Source organism: Barbus barbus, assembly GCF_936440315.1.
Source record: "Barbus barbus genome assembly, chromosome: 20".
In the NCBI taxonomy this organism is placed as follows: Eukaryota; Metazoa; Chordata; class Actinopteri; order Cypriniformes; family Cyprinidae; genus Barbus; species Barbus barbus.
The window spans coordinates 9,291,297-9,309,945 of NC_136748.1; the positions used below are offsets into that span (position 1 = coordinate 9,291,297).

At 34.4% G+C, this 18,649-nt stretch overlaps 1 protein-coding gene across 1 annotated transcript; it reads left to right on the forward strand.

Annotated features, from left to right (window-relative positions):
* The first annotated feature begins 94 nt into the window (after positions 1-94).
* Positions 95-17,831, forward strand: LOC306885922 (ezrin-like). The gene is made up of 13 exons (XM_079442742.1): positions 95-430; positions 4,997-5,080; positions 6,917-7,012; positions 8,876-9,150; positions 10,554-10,637; positions 10,722-10,868; positions 11,164-11,260; positions 12,403-12,566; positions 12,875-13,005; positions 13,414-13,574; positions 13,720-13,812; positions 13,940-14,203; positions 17,041-17,831. Exons 1-13 carry the CDS (start codon positions 419-421, stop codon positions 17,203-17,205), a joined length of 1,773 nt encoding a protein of 590 aa, XP_079298868.1. The 5' UTR covers positions 95-418; the 3' UTR covers positions 17,206-17,831.
* The last annotated feature ends 818 nt before the right edge of the window (positions 17,832-18,649 follow it).

Here is an 18,649-nt window from a genome sequence, read left to right on the forward strand (position 1 = left end):
GCCTATACCTGTAAGCCTACAGAAAATGGCCAGAACTGTCCAGATATCCACCTTGCAGTAAATGATCAACCTCCACCGCACCCATGTTTTCTCCGCCCAGTGAATATGCACTGTAATGTAGTAATGTGACAGTGAGCTGTTAAAGAGCTTCTATTATTGTTAACGACGCGACAAGAATCCTCCGGCTCAAGTTCTGTCGCGAGCCCGATCAAAGGTCGATGTTACAGCGCAGGTGCAGTTTAAGCAGAGCTGCTGGCACTCTTTAACTCAAGTGGTTTAACTAACTTATCGTGCTAGGTATCGCTGGGGCGAGGCTTTGACACCATCTATCGAAAATGACTCAGAAATGAGTCTCTAGCGTTCACCGTTCAGACCGGTCGCGAGCTCCTCTTCTTCTGGTCCAAACACAAGACTGACAATGCCTAAGCCTGTAAGTAGTTCTTTTCTTTTTATTAAACATAAAGATTTATTGCATAAAGAACAAAACGGGATAACAGTGCCATAAATGGGAACAATTATGTAAATGATCAGTGATCTTTCTTGTGTGCAATAGGCTCATATTAATCCATTTGCTTATATCTAGAATAATTCATGTTTATTATTGATCAATATCCCGAATCGTGTCTTGTTTAGTGGTTTTGTATGTGACTTGACAACAGGCCTCTGTCATAAAGACTCTCACATTACAAAAGAAGTTTCATAGCTTAACATTAGTTGCTCATATTTTATTCAATAGTGTTCTGATTGACCTTAAAATACAGTGTTTAAAGAAAGGAGAATCTTTAGCAGTTCAATCAAGATAAATCAGCAATTTATTACTATATTCCCTCATTTGTTTTTTATAATGTTGAGTGTAGCCTGATTAATGGTTATGATTAGTGGTTATGCTTGGAATTTATATAATTTTTATATTTTAAGGTGTAGTGGTTACCTCAAATTTTAGCAGTATACTAACTATTAATTTGATGGTTAACATAGTTGAGTAGGAGTCTTTACACATTAACTAGACTTGTCTTAGACAATGAGGATGAATTCATGCTGTGCTCATGTGCGCAGAATGCCACAAAAGTAAAAGATTAGCTCGATGCAGATTGTTCTCCTGTGAAGATTTTGACTTTAGTATTTGAAAACCAGGATGTGATGTCACTCTAATTATTGCCCTTAACATTCAAGAAAGATTTCATGTTTAAATGTATATTTTCACGATTGCTTCATGAAAAATGTATGTAAACTATTAATAATACACTGACAAAACAAAAAAAAAGTAATATTTTAGTAATATTCTATATTCTGCCAGGACATTATCCAGTTATTTTACAGACATTGACATAATAATAAAAAATTTAAAAAGTATTTTAGTTATATTCTGCCAGGACATTATCCAGTTATTTTATAGACATTGACATAATAAAAATTTTTTTTAAAAGTATTTTAGTAATATTCTGCCAGGACATTATCCAGTTATTTTACAGACATTGACATAATAATAATAAATAAAAAAAAAAGTATTTTAGTAATATTCTGCCAGGACATTATCCAGTTATTTTACAGACATTGACATAATAATAATAATAAAAAAAAAAAGTATTTTAGTAATATTCTGCCAGGACATTATCCAGTTATTTTATAGACATTGACATAATAAAAAAAAATTAAAAAAGTATTTTAGTAATATTCTGCCAGGACATTATCCAGTTATTTTATAGACATTGACATAATAAAAAAAAATTAAAAAATATTTTAGTAATATTCTGCCAGGACATTATCCAGTTATTTTATAGACATTGACATAATAAAAAAAAATTAAAAAAGTATTTTAGTAATATTCTGCCAGGACATTATCCAGTTATTTTACAGACATTGACATAATAATAAAAAAAAAATCTGTAAAATACATAAATAAATTCCATTATATTAATACAGTACACTGTGCCCTATTTTTAGAGATTTGTTTTTACAGTGTATAAATATTTTAGATTATTGCAACCATTGTTGTATTTTATTATTAATTAGCAACCTTATCAATAAGTGTCTAAAAGAAATATGGAAATATAACATTCATGAGTTTGTCCCCATGGTTGAATAGTACGTTATAATGGAATGAAATTAATTATTTTGTTCAAATCAAATAAAAAAATCTCCCATTATATCATACATTGTCTATTATCAAACAATGCAATTGTTAGTCCATTTAAAATTGTCGTCCAAAATGTATCACTATGATCACACACATACTTTAAACCAGTTTTATTGTAATTATTGTAAATGCAGCTTTCATGAACTCTTAAACTGAGGGATGGGATATTTGTACTTGTACTTTTTTAAATGAATTTTGAACTGCAAAATCATAAAAAAAAAAAAAAAGTAGGGAAAATGTGAATTAAAGTGGTTAAAAGCTTAAAATAAATTGTGACCATAACAATTTGTTTTCTATTATAAAACATATACATTTTAACCAGAAAGTTCATGTCCATTTCTATTTGTGAATTACGCAAATACATGTATTAAATCTGCTATGGACCTAAAGCTTCTTTAAGCCTGTGAAGAAGTACTTGAGCACAAACACTTATCTGTGATTTGAGGAGAGTGGGTTAGCACCAGTTTGTGATCAGACAAATGAGACGTGCAGGTTTAGCCGTCACGCTGTGTTATGACGTACTTCGGGTCTTTCTTCCTGTTAGATAAATTTGCAGCTCCGATGGTTGCTCATGGAGATGGTGACTGCTGGATTAAGCAGTAGCACTCACGCAGTCAATTCCATTATTAGGACAAATCCAACCGAGAGGACCAGCTTTGAAGATTATAGATTATATCTGCCACGCTGGCATTGGGATTAATGTTTATTTTCTCTGCATAAGGACAAGCTGAAAATACCAATAATAAGCAGCTGGTTTGCCTCTTACTGACAAGACCCAAAAGATTTTGAAAGTATGTGTGTTAATCAATGTATAGTGTAGTATATCATATATAAAGATCCCATAGTGGCAGCAGTGATTTAAACTCTTTTGACAGAGTGGCAAGCCTATTGTGCCTTATCTAAGGGCTTGCTGATAAAAGTTCATTTACATTACGCCACATTGATAGTCAAGATACTCAGAAGATTAGAGACCTTGTACTTTTATTGTCATTTGTATTAACATCTTTATACTTGATTACTAACTAAATATGAGGTTGAGAATCTAAGTGGACAAATTCACCAGTTTCTGAATAAATTACAGGGTGAATCGTGTTACTTAATAAAAACATATCAAAATTTTGCAGTGAAAGTACATGTAGCTGTAAAATTGAATGTATTGTTATTTTAAATGAGCTCAAAAAAAACTCAAAGTCAATAAAAATCCTCAAAAAAATTGGGGTCAGTAAGATTTGTTTTTTGAAAGAATTATTAAGTTACTTTTATTCATCAAGAATGCATTAAATCGATCAACTTCAATAGTAAAGAGACATTTATAACATCACACATTGTTTTTAACTTAAAATAATGCTGGAAATTTGAAAATGTATCACATTTTTCACAAAAAAAAAATATTCAGAAGCATAAATTTTGATAATATTAAGAAATCTTGAGTACCAAATCAGCATATTAGAATTTCTAAAGGATCATCTGAAGACTAAAGTAATGGCTGAAATGCCATCACAGGACTAAATTGCATTTTAAAATAGGAAACAGTTATTTTAAATAACTGTAAAATATTTCACAATATTACTCTATTTACTGTTTATTTATGTATTTGTTTTAAAATGAATGCAGCCTTGGTGAGCATAATAGACTTTCAAAAACATCAATCAATCACTCAATCAAATAAAAATGACATACCCCAAACGTTTTATCAATAATGCATATTAAACTATGCCTTATCCAAGGTAAACAGCTAACTTTATATAGCTTTTATCTATATATTTCATCACACAATACATTATTTTTATTACAATTAGTAATATTTTCTACAGTGTACCATTAATGGTTGCTTGCAGATATTTATAGAATTTTAAGTAGTGAAAAATTTTTATTGTCAGCAGCAGGTGCCAAAAGTTCTAGGTGACCAGTACTGTTCTAAACATGCAGATCATTTACTTGCTGATGTGGCTAAAGACTAACACCAGGGTGTAACAGTTATTGCATGCAGTGTGAGTATTCTAGCAGTTGTCACTTTTCTCATGATTAGAGCCACTAAATGTGCTGATATATGAAGGTCATTTATTGAAGCTTTGTGAATAACAGGAAGAAAGTGCTAAACTGAAATGTTAATGTGTCTTGCTTACTGAATATAACGTTTGCTAACATTTGTTGCACAAGTTTGAATGGTTTATCTTTACAGCTCTAGAGTAAGTTCACATGAGGGTTGTGCAACTTTGACGATGCTTGTAAGGCTCTGTCAAGGTTCACTGGGTTGTTATGAAAGCTTGTATAAAGTGTGCTGGACTTGAACAAGACATTTTCTTACCATAGAATTCATGGAATCTCCTCTAGACACTGATTTTTAGTGTTTTAACACTGTTTGCTTGTTAGTTCTTTAAGTACAAGTATGTTTGCAAAAGTATGTTTTGTTTGTACACAATCTAAAACTAAACCTCATAGATAATAAAAAGTGTTATATTATCAACGATTAATAATGTCACACCCATAAATGTCCATTGAATCTGTTGAAATCGTCTCTGTTGCTGTTAGTCTTGTGGAGGATGTTACATAATGCAGATATGTTATAAGACTTTATTGCTAGTGGCTTTGTCGAATGGCATGTCATTTAGGTAACATAACATCCCATGGTTGTAGTTAACATGCCTCTGATAGCTGATGTTAATATTAAAAATCTGATATGACAATGGTGTAATGTAATGTAAGTGTGAAATATTTTGAAACATTTATAGCCAACAAATCTATTGTTCTGCTGTAATGGTACAGTATTTCTGTACAAATACCAACACATTTTTGCTTTAATTGACTCCAATACTTGATTCAATGACATTAAAAAACACTCACTTATGTTCTCTGCAGATCAATGTCCGTGTCACCACAATGGATGCCGAGCTGGAATTTGCAATCCAGTCGGTTACAATGGGCAAACAGCTCTTTGAGCAGGTGAGCAACGGTCATATGCTCCTGAAATCCTCCTGAATGTTTATTAAAGCTAAGCCAGTGAGACGGCATGTGAAGGATCACCTGTCTTATGTGGCTTCTTAACCCTATACAGCTTACTGCATCATATTTAATATGCAAATAAGGCCTCTAAATGATCAATATGATCAATAATTCACTTCAAAGGTTTATGTGTCTTTTTGACGTGAAATCTTGGTAACACTTTAATATGGGACCAATTCTCACGATTATTTAGTTGTTTATTAGCATGCCTATTTTTTATAACATATTGAATGTTTATTAGTTCTTATAAAGCACATAATCTGCAAGACCATATTCTATACATACCTAATCCTACCCAATACCTAAACTTCACAACTACCTTACTAACTATTAATAAGAAGCAAATTAGGAGGTTGTAGTTAATTATTTGTTAATGGCGAGAATTGAACCCTAAAATAAAGTGTGACAGAAATTTTTACTAATTTTTATAAAGTAAATGTGGGAAAAAGTAGAATTACTTTAGCAATATTTTAAAATAAACACTTACTGGACTGAAGCAACTTTAGATTTACTTGATTATCCATACATTATTTTTTATAAAACAATCATAAGTATCAAATATGATGGTGGAACATTATTTGAACATGTATAATTATGATGTTTTTTGAAGTGACATTGTTACTGTTATTTTACAGTACATATACTTGACAGTGTATTTAAAATGTACTTACCCTGGAAAGCACTGGATAGTACAAGGAAACAAAAAATGGGTTAAGGTTAGGTTTAGGGGTAGGTTCAAGATTAGTACCTAGTTATACTTGAGTTATTGAGATAGTTATAATAAGTACAAAAGTGCTTCTGATGAGATATTAGGAGATATAAAGTGACAACTGATATTTATATGCTATGCTGTTATAAAAATCTCATTGATTTACAATTATAGGTTATTTAATCTTACTTTTTAGTTATATAAATATCAGCAGCCGCACCAAATTGCATACTTTTGCACAGTTTGGGCCTCTGAATAAAAATGTATCAAATATGATACTCGACTAAATGTTTAATACGTTGTTTTGTTTTTAAAAATGACTATTTTTCGGGTTAAACTAAAGGCTGAATTCCCTCCATTTTATATACATATGAGGGATCGTGTTTGTAGTTTAACGTTGCATGCTGGGAAAATAACTCACCAAGATTCTCACCAAACTATGAAAACCTCCTAACACTGCACTTGCATAAACACAGTACTTGCATACTATTTTTACTACTGTGCACTACTATGCAATCTAAATGCACTACTTTTGTTCTATCACAATGACTCGTCAACTTGTAGCAACTTGTATCTCTTTGAAAAAACATCACTCTATTTTTGTAACGAAACTTTGTAACTAATTGCAAAAGCATTTTACTCACCTTAGTCACACCTGAATCCATGCTCATAGTCACTGGGTGTAAATCATTTTTCAGATACTGTTGAGATTAGTAATGCTAAACTAAATATATGGGGATTGGTGAGGCTCATGGTATGACAGGACATGCAAGGTGGAGGACACCGACTCTGCCTATTTGCACACACCTAACTGATAAGAGGTCTGGATGGGTGGTATTTTCCTTCCCTGTTGATAGCATGAACTTTTAGCGTAGAGTTCCTATTCTAATCTACCAAGACTAGAGACTCTCATTGTTTGAGCTACAACATAACATCATGCCTATCAAGTGCTGAGGTGATTAGGTATATGTTTTAAATGTACTCCATAGTCGATATCACAGTTTACACTCATACATTTAGCTTACATATAACTGGATGATTTTTATCCTCTGTGTTGATGCATTCAGGTGGTGAAGACGGTGGGTTTGCGTGAGGTCTGGTATTTTGGCCTGCAATACAAAGACACCAAAGGCTTTCTGACATGGCTGAAACTGGACAAAAAGGTATTCTTGATTTTGTACAGGAAATATATATATATGAAGAGTTTATTTGCAAAAACAGATAACTCCGTTTTTTGTTTTTTTTTTTCAAAAATCATGTTTTTTTATCATGTTATTATGATTTTATTGTGTTAGTTAGCTGTATTTGTTATTTTTTACCTAATCAAAATAACCCGACTGCAGTTTGATTGAAATTAATTGGAATGCACAATGAAAAAACATTAGTTTTGAGTTATCAGTTTTTGCAAGCGAACTCTTCGTACATACATATATATTAATATATATATATATATATATATATATATATATATTTGTTTGTTTGCTTGCTTGTTTGTTTGTTTCAGATCTTATTAGGTTAAGTTAGTTTGGCACTTGTTTTAGCCTGACACAAAACAAGTACATTTGAGGGTGCTCTTTTTAGGGTTTATTATATATATATATATATATATATATATATATATTTGAAAATTTCCTGCACTATGGCCATGTACTCACTTCAGCTAAATGTGGTTGTCACTTCACCTTTTACTCCTTAATCGCGTTCTGTACACACATAATTCACTAAAATACGGGAGTGACAACGTCGTTAACACTTGAAAAATACAGGCAGTAACAACCGCATTTACAGAAATTCTATGCAGTGTGTACGGAACTGAACTGAACAACAAGTTGTTAATGACGTATTACGCCAAAATGTTGCTATGGTTACAAATGCGGGAGTGACTGCTGTTCCGTACACACATGGAACGATCATTTCCGCGATTTAAACACGGTTGTCACTCCTCAAACATGCAGTGTGCCTATGTTGTTAGACAAGAAATAATGCTTAATATTAACAATGCTTGGGTTAACGTTAATAATATGTTAATAACACGTTAATAATGCGTTAACATTAATGATATGCACAGGCAATTCTAAAGTGATCACTTAAAGCCTTAATTTAATTATTCTAACAATTTTCGAATATCATACATGACACACATACAAGCATTTTATTAGTAGCGCTTCTAAGGTGACCAAGCATCACTATTATTATCGCCCACTTAACCCTAAGTATTAAGCTTTGGTGCATAACTTGCTTGCCCCATTTGACATGAATGATACCATAAATGATGTAGCTTAATGAGGAGAGAATTGACCTCACTTGCATATCTAAAGAATAAACTAAAGAATCTCATAGACTTACTGTAACTCAAACCATATCTACAGACTAAAATATCATAAATGTGGGAGTGGGTTTTTTGACCTGAGTATTTAACCAACCTAGCAACCACCCAAAATACCCTAGAAATAGCACAGGAACGTTCAAAGAACATGTTATCTTTGGGTGGAGATGTAGGTGTTATTTTACTACTCTTACATTTACTACTCTCTTTCTGACATGTGATTGCATTTGTTGAATGCTTGCAACATATGACACATTTGAAAAGATTAAGATTGTTGCTTGTAATGCAGTTGGGACACTAAAATTTAGGTTTTAAAACAATACTTCAAATTGTTTGCCTTTAAATTATTAATTACAATTCACTCATATTTTATTGTACGTGTATCACCTAATATGCATACTGTATCATCATATAGTAATACACATCATGTTTTGTCACTAAAATATCTGCATTGTATCATAGTATCTAAATAAACATTGCCATATAGTCATTATTAATACTCCATATCACAAAATGTTCATGTTATAAACAGATGGGAGGACAAATCGTATTTGAACGCTTTGGTGAGCAAACACAAAGTTTCTTGGGGGAACCTAAAAGTTATGACAACAGAATTTTACCTACCATCTCAGATTATTTTCATTTCCAGATTTGAATTCACAAAAGTGCCCAACATTCATTCTTCATTATGAATTCATAGGTGTCTTCTCAAGAGGTGAAGCAAGACAACCCTCTGCAGTTTAGGTTTCGGGGCAAGTACTACCCTGAAGACTTGGCTGAGGAGCTGATTCAGGACATAACAAAGAAGCTTTTCTTTCTGCAAGTGAAGGAAGGCATCTTGAGCGATGAGGTCTACTGCCCTCCAGAGACAGCCGTTCTGCTGGCTTCCTATTCTGTTCAGGCCAAGTTTGGAGACCACTCACCGGAAACCCACAAACCTGGATACCTAACGACCGAGCGGCTTCTGCCTCAGAGGTGAGTGGGGAAACTGCTCAAAAAACATTCATTCAGTGCCTTCTAATGATTGACATCAGAGCTGCTTATTCATGTTCCTGGAGGTCTACATTCCTGTAGAGTTCAGTTCCAGCACTGCTTCAACACACCTGTTTGTAATTATCAAGGGTTCCTGAAGATCTTAATTAGCTGGGTAAGTTGTATTTGGTTAGGTTTGGTGCTGAACTTTGCAGGAAAGTCTCCTGACGATCTAGGAATATAACTGAGCACCCCTGACTTAAATGGGTTACTTAGTAAAAAAAAAAAAAAAAAAAAAAATATATATATATATGAAACTTTTTATTAAAAAAAATAATTGAAATTAATAGTGTGCAAAGTAAATGCATATTTTTAAATCACCACAGATTAAAATCAAGTTGGCTAAACATATTTCCATTAAAAATGCCAAACCTGACATCAGTTGGACATGAGTTTTGAACAAAATGATCAGAATTGAACATAATTTCACAAGGTTTAATGGTAACTTGTTACAATAAAATACTTTATTCAGAATCTTTTTGAAAGCACTTTACTTTGTTGCTACATAATAATGTAAAAATAAAAAATAATCATATAAATATACACTTATCTATTCTTATTGTTGGTGCTACTTCTAACCACCTGAAAATCTTTTTACGTTTGAAAGACTTTTATTCAGCTTTATTATTCATTAACATAAACACACCACCATAAAAATTACACCACATGTGAAAATAAAAATAAAATGAACAACACTTCAAATACATAAAATTGCAGGTTTAACAAGCATATTTATTTATTTATAAAAAGTAAATATATCCAAAAATAAATGCATTAATTTTTTAAATATTTTAAATATATTTTAGAATATAATAATATAATTTAGAATATAATCTTGTCAAATCTACAAAGAATTTGCAACTGCACTTGCATGTTTTGACCACTTTCAATTACTGATAAAGAAAACTGAGACTCTGAGGACCCTAAATAGACAGAAATTATTGTGAGAAGACAAAAATAGAAACAAATATGTTGTTGTAAGGCAATGATGAAAACATTTGTGCAGTTTTTATTATGTGACATCTTGAAAATGTGATTCATATTTATTATATATCACATTTTAGCCCCAAATATATATATATATATGCAATATGGTCACAACACTTTAGTCACATGATTCTACCACAACCCCCACAACAACTTAGCAAGGTTTTATTATAGTAAATGTAGTAACGATGGTTTTTGGTGGATTGATTACTGTTTGTATAAACACAGTTTTAATACAAATACCATGGTTAGTGTAGCAACACCTTAGTTAATTTATGGTTACCATGGTTTATTTGTAGTAAAACCATGGTTACTTTTCAAAATGGAAGGTGTGGTGATTTGATATTCTGTGTTTTCAGAGTGCTTGACCAGCACAAACTCTCTAAAGAGCAATGGGAGGAGAGGATCCAGATTTGGCACGAGGAGCACAGAGGCATTCTCAAGTGAGTCTGAGTTATATGCTGCCATTCAGCTCGTCTTCATGTCGTTGCACAAGCTTATCATTTCTTTGAATTTTGTGTCTCCAGGGAAGATGCCATGCTGGAGTATCTAAAGATCTCACAGGATTTGGAAATGTATGGCGTCAACTATTTCGACATCAAGAACAAGAAAGGAACAGACCTGTGGTTAGGCGTAGATGCTTTGGGAATTAACATCTATGAAAAAGATGACAAGTAAGCACTTTTTGAGAGCGAGGCCTGATTGTTTAGAAACAGTGTCAGGCTTGTTGGGGATATTGGGGTCAGCTGTCATGACTGTATGGTTAATGACCTGCAGAGTAACCCTCCAAACCCACAACAAACCAGAACACGTAGTGCTTACTATTGAGAGGTCATTGCACCTAAGGACAAATGGACCACAAAGTCTCTGATTTTTGTAATGTTTGTTGACAAACAAAAAAGACATTACTATAAAAAAGTTACAAAACTGTCAGCATGAAATCAATTTTGGCTGTTCTTCATTACTCAGGTTGACCCCAAAAATCGGATTTCCTTGGAGTGAAATAAGGAACATCTCATTCAGTGACAAGAAGTTCATAATCAAACCCATTGACAAAAAAGCTCCCGTAAGTCTTGGCATGAATGATTTTATGTATTTTTCCACACCTGAAATTATTGTATGTGGGCCAATGGCAAATAACAGCACTGAAGATGAAGGAAAAATCTTTAAAAAAATGTAAAATTTTTAAAATATGTGTGTCAAGTTTGTTGAAATTAACTCTTTGTATTCATGCTGGTTTTGCATGGTTTAGAAAAATGTTTATACATTTTCATAAAAAGTTACATTTAAATGATTAAATGATAAGTGTCACGTGGTGTAACCATCAACAGTAAAATAATGTATTTTCCTAACACCTTGAATACGTGTAAGTGAACATATCTTCAAACACAATTCAAAATTGTAAAGATAGATAGATAGATAGATAGATAGATAGATAGATAGACATCATGCAAAATATCAGATGCAAAATTCCCTTTTACATCCCCTTTCTCAAATCAAGCCAATCTCAGATGATTGGCTGTGTGATGTCACACAGACCAGGCCCCTCCCACGATTGTTGATTGTTGATTGGCGTTTTACCTTAGTCCCACCCTGAGTGAGCTGTCATCAGTCCTCCATTGTTTCGACGCCATAGCAGGAGTAGACAAGAATGACTCCTAAGAGATTGAGGTGTTTTGTTGTTGGATGTAATAATGAACATAGCAGTCGTTATTTACTTCCAACATCTGAGCCACTGAAGACACAGAGGATTACGTTTGAATGTGCCCTCCGATCTATCTAAATGCGTTTATGTTATAAGGAGTATAAGGTTCTTTTATTAATCTTTGCGAATCGCCTTTCCTAATAACTTGCTAGTCAGCAAATTCCGTGGCCAAAATTTACAGTCTCTCAGTGAACGGCTAGTCACCCCACAGAAGAGAGGGGCGGGGTCAGCAGAGTGCATTAGCATTTAAAGAAACATGCACTAAAAACGGCTTGCTGTATGCAGGTAAAAGGTTTTTAAATTTTAACCAAAGTATGTTATAGACATTTCATTAAGACCCTAAAGAATCATATCAACTTGTGGAAAATGGGCATCCGATGACCCCATTAAAATAAAGTGTGACCTCTTTTTTTCAATCAAGAAGGTTGGTTGGAATATTTTTAACATATTTTTTATGCAAAAGACGTTATGGAAAATGACTCTGTTCTCTCTTGTTCTTACAGGACTTTGCGTTCTATGCATCTCGTCTGCGCATTAACAAGCGCATCCTACAGCTGTGTATGGGAAACCATGAACTTTACATGCAGCGCAGGAAACCTGATACTATTGAGGTGCAGCAGATGAAGGCTCAAGCCAGGGAGGAGAAACACCAGAGACAGATGGAGAGGTGAGGAGGACACAATATTCATTTCCCAGAGTGAGTCATTATATAGCGATGACCAGCTGCCCAGATGAGCACAGCAAGACACCAGGAAAGTCAGGGCACTCATTTTATAACTTTTATTGGCCAATAAACATACATGCATACATACATAAATACATAAATTAAATAAATAAATATTTTGTTTATTTACTTTTTATTCATTTTTTCCTTAATTTTTTCCTTTGTGAGTTTTCCTCTAAGATTATTTTTTTCCCCCATTAAGGGTACATTATTAAATGTGTTTGCTACCTTGCTACCTGTTTTCTTCCCAGAGCCCTGCTAGAGAATGAGAAAAAGAAAAGGGAGGCAACAGAGAGAGAAAAGGAGAAGGTGGAGAGAGAGAAGCAGGAGATGATGATGAAGCTTCTCCAGGTTGAAGAGCAGACCAAAAAGGTTGAAAGAGGTAAGAAAATGTAACTATATATCTGATCTCTTTAATAAAGTAATACATATTTTCTTTAAGGGTCTTGTTTGAAATGAACATTGAAATCCCAATGAAAACTGGAATGATCTTGTATCACCCTGAAAGTGTATATATATAATTTATTTTTTATAATATTTAAAAATCAAATATAATTATTATTTGTAATAATACTTACATTGCATTATTACATTGCACATTTTATTGTTTATATATATAATTAATTAAATTTAGTTTTAAATATTTAATATGTTAAAAAACATTAAAATAATTATTTGTAATTATAATTATTAATATTATTATTTTGCATATTTTATACAAAATGTTTCAATTAAAGGATGTTGTATAATTGAGTGACCGCTGCCCCCTTATGGTTGATTTTGTGTTCAGATCTGAGAGAGCAGTTTGAGAGGGCACGGATACTGGAGGAAGAGAGGCGGCGGGTGGAGGAGGAGGCGGCACGTCTGGAGGCTGAGAGACAGGCAGCGCTGATGGCTAAAGAAGAGATGGCCAGGCAAGCTGAGGACCAGATGAAAACTCAGGAGCAGCTGGTGAGCGGGAGACACCTTCACACACACAGAAGACAGAACGCACCTTAAACTGTTACAATCTACATATTTTGTGATGGATTGTGTAATGGGGAACAACCAACTTTTATTTATAGTGAACTGAAGCTTGATTTATTTTTATATGTAGGCAGCAGATCTGGCAGAATACACTGCAAAGATTGCCTTGCTGGAGGAAGCCAGGAGAGTCAAGGAAGAAGAAGCCAATGAATGGCAGAACAGGGTGAGCTTGAACAGTATGCACTACTAGATTAATGTAGATTTTTTAATGTATCTATTGTTGAGATCATAAAAATAGAAAAATATAGATACATTTTTCACCTGATAATGGACCTCTTCAATTCTCTCAGGCTAAAGAGGTACAGGACGATCTGGAAAAGACCCGTGAGGAGTTGCAGCATGTTATGTCATCTCCTGTGGTTGCTACCCCCATGGCTGCGCCCATGGCCCGGGCCATGATGGAGGAACCCCTGGAGAACAATCATGATGATCATGAGGAGAACAACAGCACCTACAGTGCTGAGCTGCAGGTGGAGGGCATTGAGGACCACCGCAACGAGGAGGAGCGCATCACAGAGGCAGAGAAGAACGAGCGCATGCAAAAACAGCTCATGGTAACATGCCTATCACGTTTCCTCAAGCATAAATACAGATTATTAGCAAGGATTGTGATTCATCCCAATCATTCATCAAATTCTGAATCCTAACTACTTCTGGAGGTTCTGCCGTTTTTGAGAATTATGATTTATTTTAGAATTTATTCAAGAGATTTATTCAACACAGAGACATTCACAATTAAAACTAGTCTTATCTTATTTTCAGTTGCATACATAACACTTGTATTGGGGATTTTGATTCATCTCTGTGATTCACTGAATCTTTTGAACACCTTAAAACAGATCGAGATTCATTCACTGATTTGTTCAGTAATTATTTCTAAAGGTTATGTTATATTTTATGTTTTGAGGAGTTTGAGACATATCATTCAAGGAGATTCATTTAAAAACAGAATTGTTCACATTTAAAACTTTTTAAGTTCATTCACATTCATATACACACATTACACTTACTTACAGTGGGGGTTTTGATTCATCTCAGTGATTAATTGAATCTTTTCAAAACCTAAAAACAGATTCATTCACTGATTCATTCAGTAACCATTCAAGAGAGGTTACATTTTTACACCAGTGGATGGTGTCCAGTGATTTTTTTCTTGAAGATTGAGTCATTATATCATTCATTCAGGAGATTTGATTTTTTTCTGTGTGTGTTTTGAAAACCTTAAAACTGATTAGTTCAGATTAGTTATATTTCTATAGGCTACATTGTTACACACGTAGGTGGTGACAAGTAAGTTTTTATTTGAGCAATTATGAGTGATTTTAGCATTTGTTTTGGAGATTCATTCAAAAACAGATTCGTTCATTATTAGTCTTTCAGGACTCATTATTATCCTTTCGTTCTCAGTGACTCAAATCAGTGACTATAAAAAAATAAAAAAATAAAATCAGATTTGTTCAGAGAGCAAGTGCTTTTTTTTCAACAATTTACAATTTGTTTACAATTTCAAGCCTTATTAACCTACATTACATTACAGGTACATCTAAAAAAATTGAATATTGTGAAAAAGTAATTTTTTTCTTGTAACATCTTTTATCTTTTATTTCTAATATCTTTTAGATTCATTACATGTAAAGTAAAACATTTCAAAAGATTTTTGTTTTCATTTTGATGATTCGAGCTTTGGGGAAGTCGTGGCCTAATGGTTAGAGAGTCGGACTTGTAATCCAAAGGTTGCGGGTTCGAGTCCCCGGCCGGCAGGAATTGTAGGTGGAGGGAGTGAATGTCCAGCGCTCTCTCCACCCTCAATACCACGACTGAGGTGCCCTTGAGCAAGGCACCGAACCCCCAACTGCTCCCCGGGCGCTGCAGCATAAAATGGCTGCCCACTGCTCCGGGTGTGTGTTCACGGTGTGTGTGTGCACGTTGGATGGGTTAAATGCAGAGCACGAATTCCGAGTATGGGTCACCATACTTGGCTGAATGTCACTTCACTAGTATCTCAAAATATTAGAATATTTACATTTGAGTTTCAATTAATGACCATCCATACAGTATAAATTCCGGGTATCTCTTGTTCTTTGAAACCACAATAATGGGGAAGACTGCTGACCTGGCAATGATCCAGAAGATGAACATTGACGCTCTCCACAAAGAGGTCTGGTGGTGGACTGAAGCTGGAGTCAGTGCATCAAGTCACCACGCTCAGACGTCTTTAGGAAAAGGGCTACCAAGCCACTTCTGAACCAGAGTAAACGTCAGAAGCACCGTATACCTGGGCTGTGGAGAAAAAGATCTGGACTGTTGCTCAGTGGTCCAAAGTCCTCTTTTCAGATGAAAGTAAATTTTGCATTTCATTTGGAAATCAAGGTCCCAGAGTCTGGAGGAAGAGTGGAGAGGCACAGAATCCATGTTGCTTGAAGTCCAGTGTGAAGTTTCCACAGTCAGTGATGATTTGGGCTGCCATGTCATCTGCTGGTGTTGGTCCACTGTGTTTTCTGAAGTCCACAGTCAACGCAGCCATCTACCAGGAAATTTTAGAGCACTTCATGCTTCCTTCTGCTGACAATCTTTATGGAGATGCTGATTTCATTTTCCAGCAGGACTTGGCACCTGCCCACACTGCCAAAGGTACCAAAAGCTGGTTCAATGACCATGGTGTTACTGTGCTTGATTGGCCAGCAAACTCGCCTGACCTGAACCCCATAGAGAATCTATGGGGTATTGTCAAGAGGAAGATGAGAGACACCAGACCCAACAATGCAGATGACCTGAAGGCCGCTATCAAAGCAACCTGGGCTTCCATACCACCTCAGCAGTGCCACAGGCTGATTGCCTCCATGCCACGCCACATTGAAGCAGTAATTCATGCAAAAGGAGGTCCAACCAAGTATTGAGTTCATAGAAATTAACACACTTTTCAGAAGCCTGACATTTCTGTTTAAAATATCCTTTTTTTATTGATCTTATGTAATATTCAAATTTTCTGAGACACTGAATTTTGGGTTTTCATTATCTGTAAGACATAATCATCACAATTTCAAGAAATAAAGGCTTGAAATATTTCACTCTATGTGTAATGAATCGATATAATATATGGGTTTCACTTTCTGAAATGAGTGACAAAAAAACCTTTTTCATGATATTCCAATTTTTTGAGATGTACCTTCATTAAAATCCATGCTTTATTGACACAGTGTGTATATGAACAAAACTCCACGTTCATTTGATTCATTAATGAACAACACATCTCATGCAGTGGACTGACCTCAAATCAACACTTTCAGATCAGGAGCTATTTGTTCACACCACATACATATTTCAATTTTTAATTTCAGTTGTCCCATTTGGGATGTACATTGAGACTAACTGTATCTTAAATTGCTTTTAGGCCCTGAGCTCTGAGCTGGCCGAGGCGCGAGATGACTCTAAGAAGACTAAGAACGACATTCTGCACAATGAAAATGTACAAGCCGGGAGGGACAAGTACAAGACGCTGCGTCAGATCCGCATGGGCAACACCAAGCAGAGAATAGATGAGTTCGAAGCCTTATAATGGCTGATAAATTCTCCAATAAACCTCGAGTACAAGCAGCACTTGCTGTTCAAAGGTGAATTTATCTAATTGCCACAAATGGCCTCATTTGTCCTTGTCATTGAAAAGACTGGATTATTTGTCTGTACACACTACGCAAGTAGTGTAGGGTTTTTTTTCTGACAAATATGGAAAACAATTATTCAAGGCACTAAAATGATAAGTGTATGTTGTCCAAGTTTGCCTTGAGAACACTCTTGAGATCTTATTTATGCTAATTGTGCCAGAGGCTTGGGCTTGAGAAATGTCATCTTATTTGGGAACATTTTTATTAGTGCTAACTTAAGATCTTTTGCATTCAAAATGTGTTGCAGCTCCATGTTGTGTCCTGAAACACATCACTTGCTCACAAAATGGAGGTTTTATGTTGAAAAAGGCTGAAAAGGACAAATCCAGAAACAAAAAGTGAAAATATATTATGATAGAGAATTATAGATAATTATCTAAAACATGAATGTGATCAAATAGTGACCATAACAAACAAGTCAATGGTTTTTAACAGATTTTGATTAAAGAAATGCTGCATAGTAAATTAGATTTGTATATTTTCTATGTAATATTTTAAAATAAATATATTGATTTGAATTAATTCTGCTGTCCGGTTACTGTGGGACGTAAAATGTATGGTTGTTTTTTTTTTTTCTTCACGTTTCAGTAAAGGTTGTTTTTCAAATAAAAGGAAAAAAAATGCAATTTAGGACGAAGGAGCACAGTGTCTTGACAGCGGGATTGTTCAGAATAGCAGAAAGGTTTGCCTTGTCTGTTTACCCAGATGTCCTCCACTGACCATTAACAGAACTACAGTTTCATTCGCAGTGATGCGCAGAGAAGGCAAATTGTTATGCAAATGGAGCGTCTGCAAAAGCTCACAAGGACCACTGATGTTTACTCAAGGACTAGAATGTTAATTATGTTGCTAGACAACAATTTATGAAGCCTGAAAACCATTTGTTGAAATATGCAACGGGTCAGCTAACAGTGCACGGGGTCAGGATTACTGTGTTCCATTGGAAAACGTTTCAGCCTTCATTAGCTACAGTGGGTTAGTTCCCTGAAAGCCTCCCATAAAAATCTTCCATAAACTACATATGCAGTGTTGTGACCACAAATTATATGGGTAAGACATTACCAATTTACTTACTGATTATTAGATACAGTTATTACATTCAGGAATCTGTGCATGTGCAGAATATTGTGAATTATATTAATATATTATTAGATTTTTTTTTTCAATTTAGGAAACTGTGCATGTGCAGAATGTTGTAACTAGATATTATATTGGCATTAATAAAGCATAAGCAAATTTTTAAGCAAAATTTATCTGCAGAAAAGCTGGATTCAACCCTTGTGCTGTGCTGAAAATCCTTTATATAATTTGGTGTTTCGGGTCAAAAATGGCTAGTTT

Coding starts and splice junctions, on each gene's coding strand:
- LOC306885922 (XM_079442742.1), top strand. Junction 5,081..6,916: donor GCAAACAGCTCTTTGAGCAG/GTGAGCAACGGT, acceptor TGATGCATTCAG/GTGGTGAAGACGGTGGGTTT. Junction 14,204..17,040: donor GCATGCAAAAACAGCTCATG/GTAACATGCCTA, acceptor AATTGCTTTTAG/GCCCTGAGCTCTGAGCTGGC.